The following is a 19434-nucleotide window of genomic DNA, read 5'->3' as shown; positions in this document are numbered from 1 at the left end:
TTATTTTATTATTTATGTTCGAAAACTCCATAACTATTTCATATCCGCCTGACTGAGATTTACAAGGTGACCATAGCTTGCTTCATACCGACAATCTCCGTGGGATCGACCCTTACTCACGTAAGGTTTATTACTTGGACGACCCAGTGCACTTGCTGGTTAGTTGCATCGAAGTTGTGAATGAAAAACAATTTATTAAGACGTGCGTACAGAGTTTTTTGACGCCGTTGCCTGAGATCACAATTTCGTGCACTAAGTTTTTGGCGCCGTTGCGAGGATTATTTGAGTTTGGACAACTGACGGTTCATCTTGATGCTCAGATTAGGTAATTTTCTTTTTGTTTTCTTTTCAAAAATCTTTCAAAAAAATTTTCTCCTTTGTTTTCGAAAAAAATTAAAAAAAAAATGTTTTCAAAAAAAGATATTTTTCTTCAGAATTTTTAAGAATGAATTCTAGTGTTTCATGAAGCATGTTGAAGCCTGGCTGGCTGTAAAGCCATGTCTAATTCTTTTGGATAGGGAATGTCATGCGTGTCATGTCTGAGTTACATACTAAAGCTTGGCTGGCTATTAAGCCATGCCTGACCCTTTGATTGGAGCTTTAGACTAAAGAGCATAAGATCCTAGAATTCATATTAAAAATTTTGGAGTCCTTATTTTTCTTTTTCAAAATGATTTTCGAAAAAATTAAAGAAAATACAAAAAAATCATAAATCATAAAAATCAAAAATATTTCATGTTTCTTGTTTGAGTCTTGAGTTAAGTTGTAAGTTTGGTGTCAATTGCATATTCATATTTTTCGAAAAAAATCATGCATTCATAGTATTCTTCATGATCTTCAAGTTGTTCTTGGTAAGTCTTCTTGTTTGATCTTGATGTTTTCTTGTTTTGTGTCTTTTCTTGTTTTTCATGTGCATTTTTGCATTCATAGTGTCTGAAAATGAAAGATTTCTAAGTTTGGTGTCTTGCATGTTTTCTTTGCATTAAAAATTTTCAAAAATATGTTCTTGATGTTCATCATGATCTTCATAGTGTTCTTTGTGTTCATCTTGACATTCATAGCATTCTTGCATGCATTCATTGTTTTGATCCAAAATTTTCATGCATTGCATCATTTTCATGTTTTTTCTCTCTCATCATTAAAAATTCAAAAATAAAAAAAATATCTTCCCCTTTTTCTCTCTTAAAATTTCGAAAATTAGATTTGACTTTTTCAAAAATTTTTAAAATCTAGTTGTTTTTATGAGTCAAATCAAATTTTCAATTTAAAAATCTTATCTTTTTCAAAATCTTTTTCAAAAATCAAATCTTTTTTTATTTTTTTAGTTATTTTCGAAAATTTTAAAAATATTTTTCAAAAATCTTTTTCTTATCTTTACCACATAATTTTCGAAAATAACATCATCAATTAATGTTTTGATTCAAAAATTTCAAATTTGTTACTTGCTTGTTAAGAAAGATTCAAACTTTAAGTTCTAGAATCATATCTTGTGATTTCTTGTGAATCAAGTCATTAATTGTGATTTTAAAAATCAAATCTTTTTCAAAACTAATTTCAATCATATCTTTTCAAAAATATCTCTTTATCTTATCTTTTTCAAAATTTGATTTTAAAATATCCTTTCTAACTTCTTATCCTCTTATCTCTTCAAAATTGATTTTCAAATTTGTTTCAACTAACTAACTAACTTTTTGTTTGTTTCTTATCTTTTTCAAAACTACCTAACTAACTCCCTCTCTCTCTAATTTTCGAAAATATCTTTCCTCTTTTTCAAAATTTCTTTTTAATTAACTAATTATTTTAACTTCTGATTTCAAAATTTAAAAACATTACTAACCTTTTTTAAAAGCTATTTTCAAAAACCACTAACTCTTTTTCGAAAATTATTTTCGAAAATTCACTTCCCCCTCTCATCTTCTTCTATTTGTTTATTTATTTACTAACATCTCTTCCTCACTCACCAAAAATCCGAACCCCCTCTCTCTCTCTGAGTTCAGATTTTCTCTTCTTCTTTTCTTCTATTCACACAGGGACCTCTATACTGTGGTAAAAAGGATCCCTATTATTATTATTATTATTATTATTTTTCTGTCCCTCTTTTTCATATGAGCAGGAGCAAAGACAAGAATATTCTTGTTGAAGCAGATCCAGAATTTAAAAGGACTCTGAAAAGGAAACTAATAGAAGCTAAAATACAACAGTCCAGAGACAACCTTTCAGAAATTTTCGAACAAGAAGAGGAGATGGCAGCCGAAAATAATAATAATGCAAGGAGAATGCTTGGTGACTTTACTGCACCTAATTCCAATTTACATGAAAGAAGCATCTCCATTCCTGCCATTGGAGCAAACAATTTTGAGCTGAAACCTCAATTAGTTTCTCTGATGCAGCAGAACTGCAAGTTTCATGGGCTTCCATCTGAAGATCCTTTTCAGTTCTTAACTGAATTCTTGCAGATAAGTGATGCTGTTAAGACTAATGAAGTAGATCCTGAAGTCTACAGGCTCATGCTTTTCCCTTTTGCTGTAAGAGACAAAGCTAGAGTATGGTTGGACTCTCAACCTAAGGATAGCCTGAACTCTTGGGATAAGCTGGTCAAGGCTTTCTTAGCCAAGTTCTTTCCTCCTCAAAAGCTGAGTAAGCTTAGAGTGGATACTCAGACCTTCAGACAGAAAGAAGGTGAATCCCTCTATGAAGCTTAGGAGAGATACAAAGGACTGACCAAAAAGTATCCTTCTGACATGCTTTCAAAATAGACCATCCTGGATATATTCTATGATGGTCTGTCTGAATTAGCTAAGATGTCATTGGATACTTCTGCAGGTGGATCCATTCACCTAAAGAAAATGCCTGCAGAAGCTCAAGAACTCATTGATATGGTTGCTAATAACCAGTTCTTGTACACTTCTGAAAGGAATCTTGTGAATAATGGGACGCCTATGAAGAAGGGAGTTCTTGAAATTGATACTCTGAATGCTATATTGGCTCAGAATAAAATATTGACTCAGCAAGTCAATATGATTTCTCAGAGTCTGAATGGAATGCAAGCTGCATCCAACAGTACTCAAGAGGCATCTTCTGAAGAAGAAGCTTATGATCCTGAAAATCCTGCAATAGCAGAGGTAAATTATATGGGTGAACCTTATGGAAACACATATAATCCATCATGGAGAAATCACCCAAATCTCTCATGGAAGGATCAATAAAAGCCTCAACAAGGCTTTAATAATGGTGGAAGAAATAGGTTTAACAATAGTAAACCTTTTCCATCATCCACTCAGCAACAGACAGAGAATTCTGAGCAGAATCCATCTAGCTTAGCAAATTTAGTCTCTGATCTATCTAAGGCCACTGTGAGTTTCATGAATGAAACAAGATCTTCCATTATAAATTTGGAAGCACAAGTGGGCCAGCTGAGTAAAAGGATCACTGAAATCCCTCCTAGTACTCTCCCAAGCAATACAGAAGAAAATCCAAAAGGATAGTGCAAGGCCATTGACATAACCACCATGGCCGAACCTGTAAGGGAGGTTGAGGACGTGAATCCCAGTGAGGAAGACCTCCTGGGACGTCCAGTGATCAATAAGGAGTTTCCCTCTGAGGAACCAAAGGAATCTGAGACTCATCTAGAGACCATAGAGATTCCATTGAACCTCCTTATGCCATTCATGAGCTCTGATGAGTATTCCTCTTCTGAAAAAAATGAGGATGTTACTGAAGAGTAAACTGCCAAGTTTCTTGGTGCAATCATGAAGCTGAATGCCAAATTATTTGGTATTGAGACTTGGGAAGATGAACCTCCCTTGTTCACCAATGAACTAAGTGATCTGGATCAACTGAAATTGCCTCAGAAGAAACAGGATCCTGGAAAGTTCGTAATACCTTGTACCATAGGCAACATGATCTTTGAAAAGGCTCTGTGTGACCTTGGTTCAGGGATAAACCTCATGCCCCTCTCTGTAATAGAGAAACTGGGAATCTATGGGGTACAAGCTGCTAAAATCTCATTAGAGATGGCAGACAATTCAAGAAAATATGCTTATGGACAAGTAGAGGACGTGTTAGTAAAGGCTGAAGGTCTTTACATTCCTGCTGATTTCATAATCCTTGATACTGGGAAGGATGAGGATGAATCCATCATCCTTGGAAGACCTTTCCTAGCCACAGCAAGAGCTGTGATTGATGTTGACAGAGGTGAATTAGTCCTTCAATTGAATAAGGACTCCCTTGTGTTTACAACTCAAGGTTACCCTTCTGTAAACATGGAAAAGAGGCACAGTAAACTTCTCTCAAAACAGAGTCAACCAGAGCCCCCACAGTCAAACTCTAAGTTTGGTGTTGGGAGGCCACAACCAAACTCTAAGTTTGGTGTTGGAAAGTCTCAACAATGCTCTGAACATCTGTGAGGCTCCATGAGAGCCCACTGTCAAGCTATTGACATTAAAGAAGCGCTTGTTGGAAGGCAACCCAATTTTTATTTATCTAATTCTATTTTTCTTGTTCTTTCATGTTTTATTAGGTCCATGATCATGTGGAGTCACAAAATAAATATAAAAATTGAAAACGGAATAAAAAACAGCAAAAGAAAAATCACACCCTGGAGGAAGACCTTACTGGCGTTTAAACGCCAGTAAGAAGCATCTGGTTGGCGTTCAACGCCAGAACAGAGTATGGTTCTGGCACTGAACGCCCAAAATGGGCAGCATCTGGGCAATTGAATGCCAGAATTGCACCCTGGAGAAGAGCTGGCGCTGAACGCCCAGAACAAGCATGGTTCTAGCGTTCAACGCCAGAAATGGGCAACAAATGGGCGTTCAACGCCCAGAACAAGCACCAATCTGGCGCTGAACGCCCAGAGTTGTGTGCAAGGGCATTTTGCATGCCTAATTTGGTGCAAGGTTGTAAATCCTTGAACACTTCAGGATCTGTGGACCCCACAGGATCCCCACCTACCTCCACTCACTTCTTCTCACCCCTCTTTCACACAATCCTATAAACACTCTTCTCCAAAACTCTTCACCAATCACCTCAATCTCTCTTCCCTATCACCACTCACATCCATCCACTCTTCCCCATAAACCTACCTCATAAACACCACCTACCTTCAAAATTCAAAATCTATTTCCCACCCAAACCCACCCTATATGGCCGAAACCTTACCCCCCTCTCTTCCCTATATATAGCCCTCCATTCCTCCTCATTTTCACACAACACAACCCTCTCTTCCCCTTCTTGGCCGAAACACATCTCTCTCCCTCTCCTCCATTTCTTCTTCTTCTTCATCTCTTCTTTCTTCTCTTGCTCGAGGGCGAGCAAAACTCTAAGTTTGGTGTGATAAAAGCATAAGCTTTTTGTTTTTCCATTACCATTGATGGCACCCAAGACCGGAGAATCCTCTAGAAAAGGGAAAGGGAAGACAAAAGCTTCCACCTCCGAGTCATAGGAGATGGAAAGATTCATCTCCAAAGCTCATCAAGACCACTTCTATGATGTTGTGGTCAAGAAGAAGGTGATCCCCGAGGTCCCTTTCAAGCTCAAGAAGAATGAGTATCCGGAGATCCGACATGAAATCCAAAGAAGAGGTTGGGAAGTTCTAACAAACCCCATCCAACAAGCCGGCATCCTAATGGTTCAAGAGTTCTATGCCAATGCATGGATCACTAGGAACCATGATCAAAGTAAGAACCCAAACCCAAAGAATTATATTACAATGGTTCGGGGGAAATACTTAGATTTTAGTCCAGAAAATGTGAGGTTGGCGTTTAACTTGCCTATGATGCAAGGAGATGCACGCCCCTACACTAGAAGGGTCAACTTTAATCAAAGGTTGGACCAAGTCCTCATGGACATATGTGTGGAAGGAGCTCAATGGAAGATTGACTCCAAAGGCAAGCCGGTTCAATTAAGAAGACTGGACCTCAAGCCTGTGGCTAGAGGATGGTTGGAGTTCATCCAACGCTCCATCATCCCCACTAGCAACCGAACTGAAGTTACTATGGATCGGACCATCATGATTCACAGCATCATGATTGGAGAGGAAGTAGAAGTTCATGAAGTTATCTCCCTTGAATTCTACAAAATAGCCGAAAAGCCCTCTCCTGGGGCAAGGCTAGCTTTTCCTCATCTTATTTGCCATCTATGTTACTCAGCTGGAGCTTTCATAGAAAGAGACATTCCCATTGAGGAAGAGAAGCCCATCACTAAGAAAAGGATGGAGCAAGCAAGAGAGCCCATTCATGGATCTCAAGAGACGCATGAAGCTCATCACCATGAGATCCCGGAGATGCCTCAAATGCATTTTCCTCCACAAAATTATTGAGAGAAAATCAACACCTCCCTAGGAGAATTAAGTTCCAACATGGGACAACTAAGGGTGGAACATCAAGAGCACTCCATCATCCTTCATGTAATTAGAGAAGATCAAAAAGCAATAAGGGAGGAACAACAAAGACAAGGAAGAGACATAGAAGAGCTCAAGGACATCATTGGTTCCTCAAGAAGGAAACGCCACCATCACTAAGGTGGACTCATTCCTTGTTCTTAAATTCTCTGTTTTTCATTTTCTCTATGTTAAGTGCTTATCTATGTTTGTGTCTTATTACATGATCATTAGTAGTTAGTAACATTGTCTTAAAGTTATGAATGTCCTATGAATCCATCACCTCTCTTAAATTGAAAAATGTTTTAATTCAAAAGAACAAGAAGTACATGAGTTTCGAATTTATCCTTGAACTTAGTTTAATTATATTGATGTGGTGACAATGCTTCTTGTTTTCTGAATGAATTCTTGAACAGTGCATATGTCTTTTTAAGTTGTTGTTTAAGAATGTTAAATATGTTGGCTCTTGAAAGAATGATGATAAGGAGACATGTTATTTGATAATCTGAAAAATCATAAAAATGATTCTTGAAGCAAGAAAAAGCAGCAAAGAACAAAGCTTGCAGAGAAAAAAAATAGCGAAAAGCCAAAAGCTCTTAAAACCAAGAGGCAAGAGCAAAAAGCCAAAAACGCTTAAAACCAAAAGGCAATGGTAACAAAAAGGATCCCAAGGCTTTGAGCATCAGTGGATAGGAGGGCCTAAAGGAATACAATCCTGGCCTAAGCGGCTAAACCAAGCTGTCCCTAACCATGTGCTTGTGGCGTGAAGGTGTCAAATGAAAACTTGAGACTGAGCGGTTAAAGTCAAGGTCCAAAGCAAAAAAAAAAGAGTGTGCTTAAGAACACTGGACACCTCTAATTGGGGACTTTAGCAAAGCTGAGTCACAATCTGAAAAGGTTCACCCAATTATGTGTCTGTGGCATTTATGTATCCGGTGTTAATACTGGAAAACAAAGTGCTTAGGGCCACGGCCAAGACTCATAAAATAGACGTGTTCAAGAATCATCATACTGAACTAGGAGAATCAATAACACTATCTGAACTCTGAGTTCCTATAGATGCCAATCATTCTGAACCTCAATGGATAAAGTGAGATGCCAAAACTATTCAAGAGGCAGAAAGCTACAATTCCCGCTCATCTGATTGGAGCTATGTTTTATTGATAGTTTAGAATTTATAGTATATTCTCTTCTTTTTATCCTATTTGATTTTCAGTTGCTTGGGGACAAGCAACAATTTAAGTTTGGTGTTGTGATGAGCGGATAATTTATACGCTTTTTGGCATTGTTTTTAGCATGTTTTTAGTAGAATCTAGTTTCTTTTAGGGATGTTTTCATTATTTTTTATGTTAAATTCACATTTCTGGACTTTACTATGAGTTTGTGTGTTTTTCTGTGATTTCAGATATTTTCGGGCTGAAATTGAGGGACTTGAGCAAAAATCAGATTCAGAGGTAGAAGAAGGACTCCTGATGCTGTTGGATTCTGACCTCCCTGCACTCAAAGTGGATTTTCTAGAGCTACAGAACTCAAAATGGCGCGCTTCCAATTTCGTTGGAAAGTAGACATCCAGGGCTTTCCAGCAATATATAATAGTCCATACTTTGGCCAAATTTAAATGACATAAAAGAGCATTGAACGCCAGTTCTACGCTGCTGTCTGGAGTTAAACGCCAGAAACACGTCACAAACCAGAGTTGAACGCCAGAATTACGTTACAACCTGGCGTTCAACTCCAGAATGAGCCTCTGCACGTGTAACATTCAAGCTCAGCCCAAGCACACACCAAGTGGGCCCCGGAAGTGGATTTATGCATCAATTACTTACTTCTGTAAACCCTAGTAACTAGTTTAGTATAAATAGGACTTTTTACTATTGTATTAGACATCTTTTGATCATTTTTAGATCTCTAGACCTCCATGGGAGGCTGGCCACTCGGCCATGCTTACCCTCTATTCACTTATGTATTTTCAACGGTAGAGTTTCTACACTCCATAGATTAAGGTGTGGAGCTCTGCTGTTCCTCATGAATTAATGCAAAGTACTACTGTTTTTCTATTCAATTCAACTTATTCCGCTTCTAAAATATTCATTCGCACTTCAACCTGAATGTGGTGAACGTGACAATCATCATCATTCCCTATGGACGCGTGCCTGACAACCACTTCCATTCTACCTTAGATTGAATGAGTATCTCTTGGATCTCTTAATCAGAATCTTCGTGGTATAAGCTAGATTGATGGCGGCATTCATGAGAGTCCGGAAAGTCTAAACCTTGTCTGTGGTATTCCGAGTAGGACTCTGGGATTGAATGACTGTGACGAACTTCAAACTCACAAGTGCTGGGCGTAGTGACAGACGCAAAAGGAGGGTGAATCCTATTCCAGTATGATCGAGAACCTCAGATGATTAGCCGTGCTGTGAAAGAGCATTTGGACCATTTTCACAAGAGGATGGGATGCAACCATTGACAAGGGTGATGCCTCCAGACGATTAGCCATGCAGTGACAGCGCATCAGACCATTTTCCAGAGAGGATAAAAAGTAGCCATTGACAACGGTGATGTCCTTACATAAAGCCAGCCATGGAAAGGAGTATGATTGATTGGATAAAGACAGCAAGAAAGCAGAGGTTCAGAGGAACGAAAGCATCTCTTTGTGCTTATCTGAAATTCTCACCAATGATTTACATAAGTATTTCTATCCTTATTTTATTATTTATGTTCGAAAACTCCATAACTATTTCATATCCGCCTGACTGAGATTTACAAGGTGACCATAGCTTGCTTCATACCGACAATCTCCGTGGGATCGACCCTTACTCACGTAAGGTTTATTACTTGGACGACCCAGTGCACTTGCTGGTTAGTTGCATCAAAGTTGTGAATGAAAAACAATTTATTAAGACGTGCGTACAGAGTTTTTTGACGCCGTTGCCTGAGATCACAATTTCGTGCACTAAAAGGTAACAATCTTGTTATCGTTTCATATGGAATATTCATTTCATTTTTCAACTATTGACAGTCATTTCTATAGTTTCTTTTTACTTTTTGTTTTGCTGCTTCTTTGCTATTTTCATTTCTTTGCTATAATTCTCAGTTTCTCGCATTATAAGTTTTAAAAAGAAAATTCAATCCAATTAGTGCTCTAAAGAAATTCTTTTAAAATACAAAATTGTTCATGTATTTGATGTTATTAATTAAAATCTAGCATTTTTTCTACTGGTAATAGCTATTACCAAAGGAAGGGTAATGCTCAAGCACTCTAATGATTTCACTGTCACTTTCTTTGCTTCGCACAGTTGTTGGATTGGATCACATGGCATGGCATGTTGGTAAATGGTAATTGCTGTTTCTGAATTCTTTTAAATGGCTAGCAATTCTAATATATGTCTCGTAAGGGTAACTTATTATATCTTGGAGGCAACATATGTCTGCCACGTGGCTTAAAAACTAATCTTCACTGTGTGGATGTTAAGGATTCTACAACCAATCTTGAAAGATATTCCCTAATATTCCTTTCTTTAAACTCAACTTAGCCACTATAATAAGTCTTTATAGTGTTCATTATTTCTTCTGTAGTAAGTACAATTACTCTCTGCTGCTACAAGGACAATAACACAGCCATGGCAGCTTCAGTTTCAACCATAGGAGCTATCAAAGGAACTCTAATCAAGTATGAATATGATCTGTTACCTTTCATGTAGTTAGTTATAGCTTCTTTCCTATTCATAGTGTGCAATTTTTATGTGAAATTCAGATTACTATTTTTCATTATGATTTGATTTTTTATTTCATGTGTGCAAATCCTTTTTCTCTCTTGTCGTATTTGCTTTGATCATTGTGAGCATTTCTAAACTTGTCATATAAGGGAGAGGGCCTACCGAACTAGATATATTTGTTTAGGATTATCTTAACCAATAACCGGTGGTGAGTGATTCTGATATGAAATATCATTTTGATTGTTTGATCTACTAAATGAATGTAGCAACAATGTAGCAATGTGTTTAGGACTTGAGAGTATGACAGTGTTGTAATAAGTTATTAAGTAGGTGAATCATTGATATTTGAGCTTAAAAAACTGAGATGTCTAGTTATGTAATATTCATAAACATCTGTGTGGAAGTCACTAAATCTTGAAGACATCAATGAATCTCTCCATGATTTGTAATTCCATTTAAACATCTTTATTATATTCATTGAAACATCTCCTTGTGTGGTTGAATGGCAGTCTTGATATTCTTGAATTTCTCTTCATGTATCATTTCTTACTGAGAATGTTCTGATGCAGTGGCCGGTGTATATCTCGCTGAGAGGCTTAACACTGTTCTGAGGATGAATTGGAAAAGCTTCTCTAGTTAAAACTATTTTGATCTAAATGGATTATTCATGTCAGTTCTTTGGTCGGAGCCCCTTCTCGTCATTGCTATGATAATTCTGGTTAGTATTTTTCATCACGTAACTCATTTAAATGATGGTCCTCGTTTCTTATTCAATACATTCAACTGAAGTATCTTGTCTCTTTGGCAGATCAACACACTTTTCTCCTTGTGTTACTTGATTGTTAGGTGGAAAAGTAACTCTTAAATAACAAGAGAATAATGTAATTTTACATTGCAGGCGAGTTTGAATGGTTCTGGAGCTGTGGCTTCATCAGTTCCCAATTCATCAGCTTTCTTTGGAAGCAGCTTAAAGAAGGTTCATCAAGAATCCCCAACATCAGCAAGGTTTCCACCGGAAGCTTTAAGATTGTGGCGATCGATGAGGACAAGCAGACAGATAAGGACAGATGCAAAGGGTTGGCCTATGATATCTCAAATGACCAGCAAGATATCACAAGAAGGAAGGGTATTTTGTAGTTTTTAAAGGAAGTAGATAATGTAATAGTTGTTGGAATTGTAATGCATGTATTACAAATTCATGGGTAGCTGTTCTCACTTTGACTTTTTGTTAGAGCTTGTCATGTGATCAACCACTATATTTAGTGTACAAGTTTATGAAGGTTTTATGGTGAATTCTACCATGTAGAAGAAAGATTCTTTCTATACATGTAGAAATTTGTTGTCATGTTTTGAGTAAAACAAGTGTCTAGAAAGAGAATACAATTACAATTATAGTAGAAGACAAAAGTTGATATGTGGACCCCACAGCAATGAATTAATTTCATCAATAATTTAATAATGTAAAGTTGATTAGGTATTAATTATGAATGATAATGATGGGCTGATTTTTGTTTTTTTTTCTTTAATGGATTTAAGTTTTTGGGTCAGGCCATTTTTTTTCTCTGGATTTGGGTCTTAATTAAATTTTTTTTATGAAAAACCAAAATAATAAACATAACATCTTATGGATTTGGGAGTTATTTGAATTTATTTTTGTTTAGGTCTTAATTAATTATTTCTGTGTAGATGTAGGTGTTGATTGATTTTTTTTTTATGAAAAGTGGACACTTTTTTTTTTGTCATAAAAGATGTATTTTGTGTTCTTGAAAATATTAGTTTAGTCTTTTGCACATATTATTTTTATTCTAATACTATTAATAATCTTATTGTTAATAATGTTTTAGACTATAATCATTCATTAGTTGTGATTTTATTATTAGTTATATGGTTAATTTTGTAGTAGGTAAATTAATCATTAGTTATATGGTTAATTTGTGTAGTAAGATACATAATTTACGTTATAAAAAAATTATAATAGTGCACAAGAATAAAATGGTTTAGCATTTAGAATTTAATTTTGGTTCGTTTAGGATTTATTTTGATGATAATATTTTTGGTACGTGATAAAATTTTTGTATTGTAACAATTGTAAATCGATGATAGAATTTAGTGTTTAATTAGAATTCTTTTCGTAAAACCTTGGTAAAAATTTTGAATATATTTAGTTAATATAGTTGTTAGAATTTTAAAATATAATTTATAATTTTTACTAAAAAATGAAATATGTATGTTTTTTTATGAGTATTTTACTAAATGGCATCATGTTATTTAACAAGTTATATTCATGCTTGACAATAAATAATTTATTGATGTAAAAATGATCACAAAAAGAATATGTTAGATGGATGTTAATTTAGAATGATTCATATATATCTGTGTGTGTGTGACCGGAAAGATTAAAACGAGGGTAAATCACATAAACAAACTGAATGCGTTCTAAATTTATATGAATGTCCAAAATGCAAAATGGTTATATGAATTTATTACAAATTTTTGTCAAAATCATTAAATCTAAACCCATGAATTTGATTTACTTTGAGTGTGGTTCGATTATTATAGTTTCGATTTATCTCCATAGAAGCTGCTCCTATTAAATCGAAGCTATTGACTTCGTTTTACCTAAATTAAATGGAATAGATTCGATTTACATGAGATAGTCTTCACTAAAATATTTGTTCATAGTAAATTGATTTCAATAAATTCCATTTACTAATACACCTACTAATTCGAATCACATGTAATTGAACATTCATGTAAATTTGAAACTCATTCACTTTATTTATGTAATTTATCCTTAAAATAAATGTTGTCACTTTTATACATTAAATTAGTTAATATAAAGATTTAGTAGAGTATTATCTATTATTGGATATGATATGATATCATTCTTTCATGATTCATTTAGGTAAATTTTATTGCTATTTTTTTATTTCTTTTTATATTTAATTCGTTCTAAAATTATGAAATGATAAGTACTATTATAAAAATGAATCTTTTAAAAAATTGAACCTTATAAAAATTTTTTAAAAAATAATTATGTGCTTTGTATTTATAATATTTAAATAAAATCTAACATATTAAAATTGGATTAAAAGCCATTTAAATTCTTTTTATTGTTTCATTATTTTTAAACTTATGAATAAAATGGTTTAATTATTCAAATTTATTGTTACTTGATTTAGGGTTTAGTGTAAGATGCTTTAGGATTTAGGTTTTAGTGTAAAAAATTTTAAAATTTAAAATTTAGAAATATATTGTTTAGAATTTAGGGTTGGATGGTTTAGAGCTCAAGATTGGATTAGTTTAAGTTTTATAATTAAGAAACCAGGGTTTGTTGTTTATTATTAGAGATTAAAATTAGATGGTTTAAGTTTTTTATTCTAAAAAAATGGCCTGGCCCAAAAACTTAAATCCATTAAAAAAAAAAAAACAAAAACCAGCCCATCATTATCATTCATCATTAATATCTAATTAACTTTATATTATTAAATTATTGATGAAATTAATTCATTGCAGTGGGGTCCATATATCAGCTTTTGTCTTCCACTATAGTTATAATTGTATTTTCTTTCTAGACACTTGTTCTTCTCAAAACATGACAACAAATTTCTACACATATAGAAAGAATCTTTCTTCTACATGGTAGAATTCACCAGGTTTTATATTATTAATAGTAATTAAAATTGTTATGAAGGTTTTATATTGTCTAAATTTTACATTATCTATTAATTCTGCTAGATTTTATTATGAAGATTAAAAAAAAAATAATTGAACTTGAACAAACCTATAGCCACGCTTTAAAAGCATAGCTATTCCGTACAGGAGCCATTTTTCGCTACGCTTTAAAGCGTAGCCATATCTCTAGCTACTGGCATGCTTTTAAAGCGTAGCCATATCTCTAGCTACTGGCACGCTTTAAAAGCATAGCCATATGTCTTGCTATTGGCACGCTTTTAAAGCGTAGCCATATGGCATGCTATTGGCACGCTTTAAAAGCAGCCATATCTTGATATTGGCACGCTTTAAAAGCGTAGCCATATTTCACACATATGGCCACGCTTTTAAAGCGTGGCGATCTTTAAAAGCGTGGCAAGAAAAAAAGCATGGCGATAGGTCACCAAAAGCATGGCGATAGAGATATCGCTATGCTTTTTTGAACTTTTCGCCACGCTTTAAAAGCGTAGCAAAAAGCTTGTTTTCTTGTAGTGTGTTATGTTCACACTCCTATATGTCTCTCCAGCCTATTGTTCTGGTCAATAGCTGTCGCTTCAAGATTTGGGAATCAAGTTGAATTCAATTCAATGTAAGAAAGATCTCAGAGTGTGAGATAGTGATAGCAATATATATGTAGTGTAAAAGTAGATTGTTAGAGAATCATAAATTCATCGGTTAAAACTGTTTTATTACATAGCAAGTAAAGCTAATAAGAGCAAATTGATTTCATGTAGTGAAATTAAATCATATGTTTGAGTCTATTGAAGTTTAAAACTTTAATTAGTTTCACTTCAAGTGTTCTAATAGTCCTACATACATTTGCATTTATCTCCTAAATACTACCAATACACTCTCGCGGCCCGCACCGAGGCAAACTCTAAATACTAAATATGACCTCAAAATAACAAGGGTCAAGGTCGGCCAGTGAGACGATGGGGGATAAGCTTCATAGAAAAAGAAAAAGAACAACTTATCGAGAAATATAACTAACTAATCTTAAGGCAAAGGGTCGAGAAACTCAACGCCACTATTCTTGAACAACTTGGAGTCGGGCTAGAAATTTAAGAATTAAGTTAAACAACAAAGTTATTTTTTATTATTATAATTTTAATTATTTTATTAATATCTTTTTTTAACAATATATATGGATAAAGTTATTAACAAAACTTAGATAATACAACTTGATGCTATTCAATACAAGATACACGTGTCAAGATTGCATCATCTCCAAACAAATTCAATGGCAATGTGCAAACGCCATCAGGTGACATGATAAAGTAGGAAACTGGAAGGTAGGTAACTCAAATCCCAAATGATAAATATGCCAAGATATTAGTTAGACAGAAAATTGAAGAACCACAAAAGCAACCAAGAGCAATTAGTAAGTTATGTTTCACACAAAAATAGACCAATTATATAATTTAGAATTCAATGAAAATATATTTTTACTGATAGAAAACACTACAAAAATTGACGAATTAAGCCAACAAATGCGTAGTCTGCTTATGCTTCCACACTTCATAATAAAGGAAATGAGAAAAAACTTGAAGCCCACAATCACATCCTTCTATTTGCATTCTAGAATTACCTACATATACTTCAGAAAAAATTTACGAGGAATTACTTTAAAAAAGTCTTACAAAAGGGAGAAATGAGAAATCAATAAAAAATATCAAGATATCATAAATAAATTGCAATAATAAAATCTTTGCAATCAGTAGAAAAGATTCGATAAAAATATCGAAATCATATACTTATTCTCTTTAAAAGATATCAGGCTCAAGCAAGAAAAGAAGAAAGAGAAAAAATTTACAGAATAAAGAGAGAGTGAAAGGAGAAAAAGAGAACTAATTCTTGATCTGAATTTTGGTAAAGTGAAAGTAAAGTAATGATGGTGGCTTAACTCTAGCTACTTATAGCAAGAGAGTGTCAGCTGTCACACTATAAGTCACACAAACTAAACTAACTAATTCTATTAACAATCACAAACTAATCACAAGCTAACTAACCACAATGCTAACAATCACAAACTATCTATCAGCATCACTAACTAATTCAGTTAACACTAATAGCAATACCAACACTAACCAAATTAAACAATTTTGTTTAGTTAGTTCACTCTATCATGACCTCTACTGCTCAGCTTCTCTTCTAGTGTTCCAGTCTTATTTCCTTTATTTGTCAACTTGATATCATGACCGCTACTGTTGAGTTGTTCTTCTTCTGCTATCACAGTTTGAAGTTATGCATTTTGTTCTTTATCATGATTGTTGCTGCTTACACCTCCTGAATTTTCACAACTCTTTGATTCCCCTTTGTGATCTCCTCCGTTGAGTCTGTTTGCGCTACTGTCACCATTATATTCAAATCTTCAACCAACAGTTATCTGAACTCCAGAAATGCAGCACTTGGCAATGGTTTCGTCAACACATCAACTAGCTGTATAGTTTCATGGACATGACTCACTTGAATAACCTTCTTAGTGACATAATCCCGGACAAAATGAAGATCAGTCTAAAAATGTTTGGACTTTGAATGTGTAATTAGATTTGTGGCCAACAACACAACACTCAAATTATCACAATCAACTGATGGAGCTGTTGAGAGTACAACTCTTATTTCAATCATAAGGTTCTTGATCCAAATTAACTCAGCAATTATGTCAGCCAAAACCCTATATTCCGCATCAGTACTGGACCTGGAAATAGCACCTTACTTCTTCGAACTCCACGATATTAGATTGCTTCCAAGAAAGACACAGAAGCCGTCAGTGGACTTCCTATCATCCGGGTCTCCTCCCCAGTCAGAATCATTATAGACTTTAACATGCTGGACACTTGTTTTGTACAAGTCTAAACCAAAGTTGAGTGTCCCCTGCATATACCTCAGTACTCTTTTAACTAGCTTCCAATGTTCATCTAAGGGATTTTGCATAAACTGTGAGACCTTGCCTACACAATATGCTAATTTCGAACGAGTGACTGTAAGATATTTTAAACTGCCCACCACTGATCTATAGAGTTTAAGGTCCTTGAATGCTGAACCTCGAAAGTAAAAAAATTTAACTGAAGAAGGTGGAGGTGTATTACAAGGCTTGCAGTTCTCCATATCTACTTTCTTAAGCAGGTCCTTGGCATATTTCTCTTGTGACAATACCAGACCACCACCAATAGTCTTAGTAACCTGGATCCCAAGAAAATAATGAAGTTCACCCATATCTTTCAACGCAAACTTGACATTCAGCTGCTGAATTACTAGAAAAACTGCATCATTAGAGTCTCCAATTATGATTGTATGAGCTACATACACTAGGACAAACAACGAAGAGCCATTTTTGAACCTGGTAAAGATAGTGACATCAGACTTTGTTGCATTGAAACCAAGGTGCTGCAGGGCTGTAGACAACTTGTGATATCAAGCTCTTGGTGCCTGCTTCAAACCATAGAGAGCCTTGGTGAGCTTGCATACTAAACTGCCATCTCCAACTTCATAACCCTTCAACTACTTCATGTATTCATCCTCAGCCAGGTCACCATGTAAAAATGTATTATTGACATCAAGCTATTTAATCTTCCAATTTTTGGACAATGCCAAAGTGAGCACAATCCGGATTGAAGTAGGTTTCACCACTGGGCTATACGTTTTGGTGAAATCAAAGCCTGGCATTTGAGAAAAGTCTTAAGCCACTAGACGAGTTGTATACTTTTGTAAGCTGCCATCCAAGTTATATTTAACCCGAAAGACCCATCGGCTGCCCATTGCTTCTCTGTCCTAAGGAAGACGAACCAATTTCCATGTCTGGTTTTGTATGATTGCATTGTATTCTGCATCCATTGCAGCCTTCCACTCATGCATGGATAGGGTAGCTCGGACTGTCCTTGGTTCAACACTGGCGAGAAAGGATCTAGGCTTAAGAACTCCACCTTTGCTTCTTGTGGTCATAGGATGGATATTTGAACTTTGTGGTGCTGTAACTGAGAGATCATCAACAAAGGGAAGTAGCATTTCCAGGTCTAAAATGGGAATAGGAATCGATGTTGCGGATGGAGCTAAAGGTGTTATAGCTGTTGTGGAAAGAAAATTGTTGTTGGTGAGGCTGTTTCTATTTGAGATTGGGGTTGATGAATATCTTGTTTGTATTTTTGAATGTGAGCTGGTGTTAGACACAGTTGGGATAGGTGTGGGTGTAAGATTTGGAGTATTGAAGGAGGAACTATTGGCAATGTTAGGAGGATTTGTTTGAAGGCTAAGCAGTGTTTATATTTAGTAATAGAATGATTGGAAGTAAGTGAGGATCAGAGGGTAAAATAGATTCAGCTGCTAAAGAAGGTACAGGAGAACCAATTTTGAGAGGGAATTGCTACTCATAAAAAACTACATTGTTAGAGATCACTACTTTGCCTTATGCAGTGAGGCACTTGTAGTCTTTGTGGACTGCACTGTAACCTAGAAAGGTGCATGGTGCTGATCTGAATTTCAATTTGTGCCTATTGTATGACCACAAATGTGGAAAACATAAATATCCAAAAATCTTTAGACTTGTGTAATCAAACTCCTTCTCAAACAACTTATCAAATGGTGGCTGACCTTGCAAAACTTGGGTTGACAATGTCATAAAAGCCTATCCCCAATGGCATTCTAGCTCCTGCTAACATTGTTAAACCTTTCTCCACTATATGCCTGTGCTTTCTCTCAGCACTACCATTTTATTTATGCTCACGTGGAAAGGAAAATCTATGTAATATACCTTGCACCTGTAAATCCCTGGCTAAGCTCACATATTCAGCAACATTGTCATACCGATGCATCTTAATTTTACTATTTAATTGCAACTCAACCAATTATTGAAAATATTTAAAAACTGATTTGATTTAAGATTCAGTCTTGATAAGATAGAACCAAGTTTATTTACTGTAATCATCAATAAAGACAACAAAGTAAAAATTTTCATTCAAATCAGGAACGGGGGTAGGACCCCAAATGTCTATGTATACTAAATGCAGTGGAGCAATGTACAAAGAATTTGAACGGGGTTAAGGAAGACTGTGAGATTTTTCAATACAACAAGGTGTACAGGGGTGTTTATTCAAAGGGGCGACGATATTACAAGACTTAAAAATTGAAGAAATAACATTATTTGCGGCATGACCCGATTAGTTATGCCATAAGAGAAATTGGTCAACAGTGGACATAGTTGAGACAAAGGCAGCTGATTTATTTGATGGAGTAAAATTGAGAAACTTATACATTTCTCTTTCAACTTCTCCATGTATAACAATTTCTTTAGTTTCCTGAGATTTCACACAACAACCATTAGAGTGAAATTCAAACTAGATACTATTATCACAACATAATTTATACACACTAAGTAAATTCTTTATGATGTCAGGAACATGTAGCAGTTTATGCAACAAGAATTTTCTATCGTTCAAATTAGTTTTAGAATAAGACTTTTCAACAAGGTTGATGCGCAAACCAGATCTATTTCCCATAATTACTTGATCTACACCTTCATATTTTTCTCTTTCAACCAGATTTTTCTGATCAGCGGTCATGTGGTGTGTAGCACCAGAATCTGGATACCAACTCTGATCTTGAAGTGTTGCAGGTGTAGCCATGATG

The 19434-nt window shown here is 35.1% G+C and overlaps 1 protein-coding gene and 1 non-coding gene across 2 annotated transcripts; both read right to left on the bottom strand.

The window, feature by feature from the left end:
• Positions 1-2639: 2639 nt before the first annotated feature.
• On the bottom strand, positions 2640-2747 carry LOC112725438 (small nucleolar RNA R71). Its single transcript, XR_003164547.1, has one exon. It is a non-coding gene; the product is annotated as a small nucleolar RNA R71 (small nucleolar RNA).
• Positions 2748-16524: 13777 nt separating this feature from the next.
• On the bottom strand, positions 16525-17630 carry LOC112721387 (uncharacterized mitochondrial protein AtMg00810-like). Its single transcript, XM_025772457.1, has 2 exons — positions 17548-17630; positions 16525-17152 (listed from the first exon to the last, which is right to left on the bottom strand). Exons 1-2 carry the CDS (start codon positions 17628-17630, stop codon positions 16525-16527), a joined length of 711 nt encoding a protein of 236 aa, XP_025628242.1.
• Positions 17631-19434: the final 1804 nt, after the last annotated feature.

The sequence above is a fragment of the Arachis hypogaea genome, chromosome 11, assembly GCF_003086295.3.
Source record: "Arachis hypogaea cultivar Tifrunner chromosome 11, arahy.Tifrunner.gnm2.J5K5, whole genome shotgun sequence".
Taxonomy (NCBI): Eukaryota; Viridiplantae; Streptophyta; class Magnoliopsida; order Fabales; family Fabaceae; genus Arachis; species Arachis hypogaea.
The sequence above is the reverse complement of the archived record's forward strand: the minus strand, read 5'-3'. Positions and strand labels throughout refer to the sequence as shown.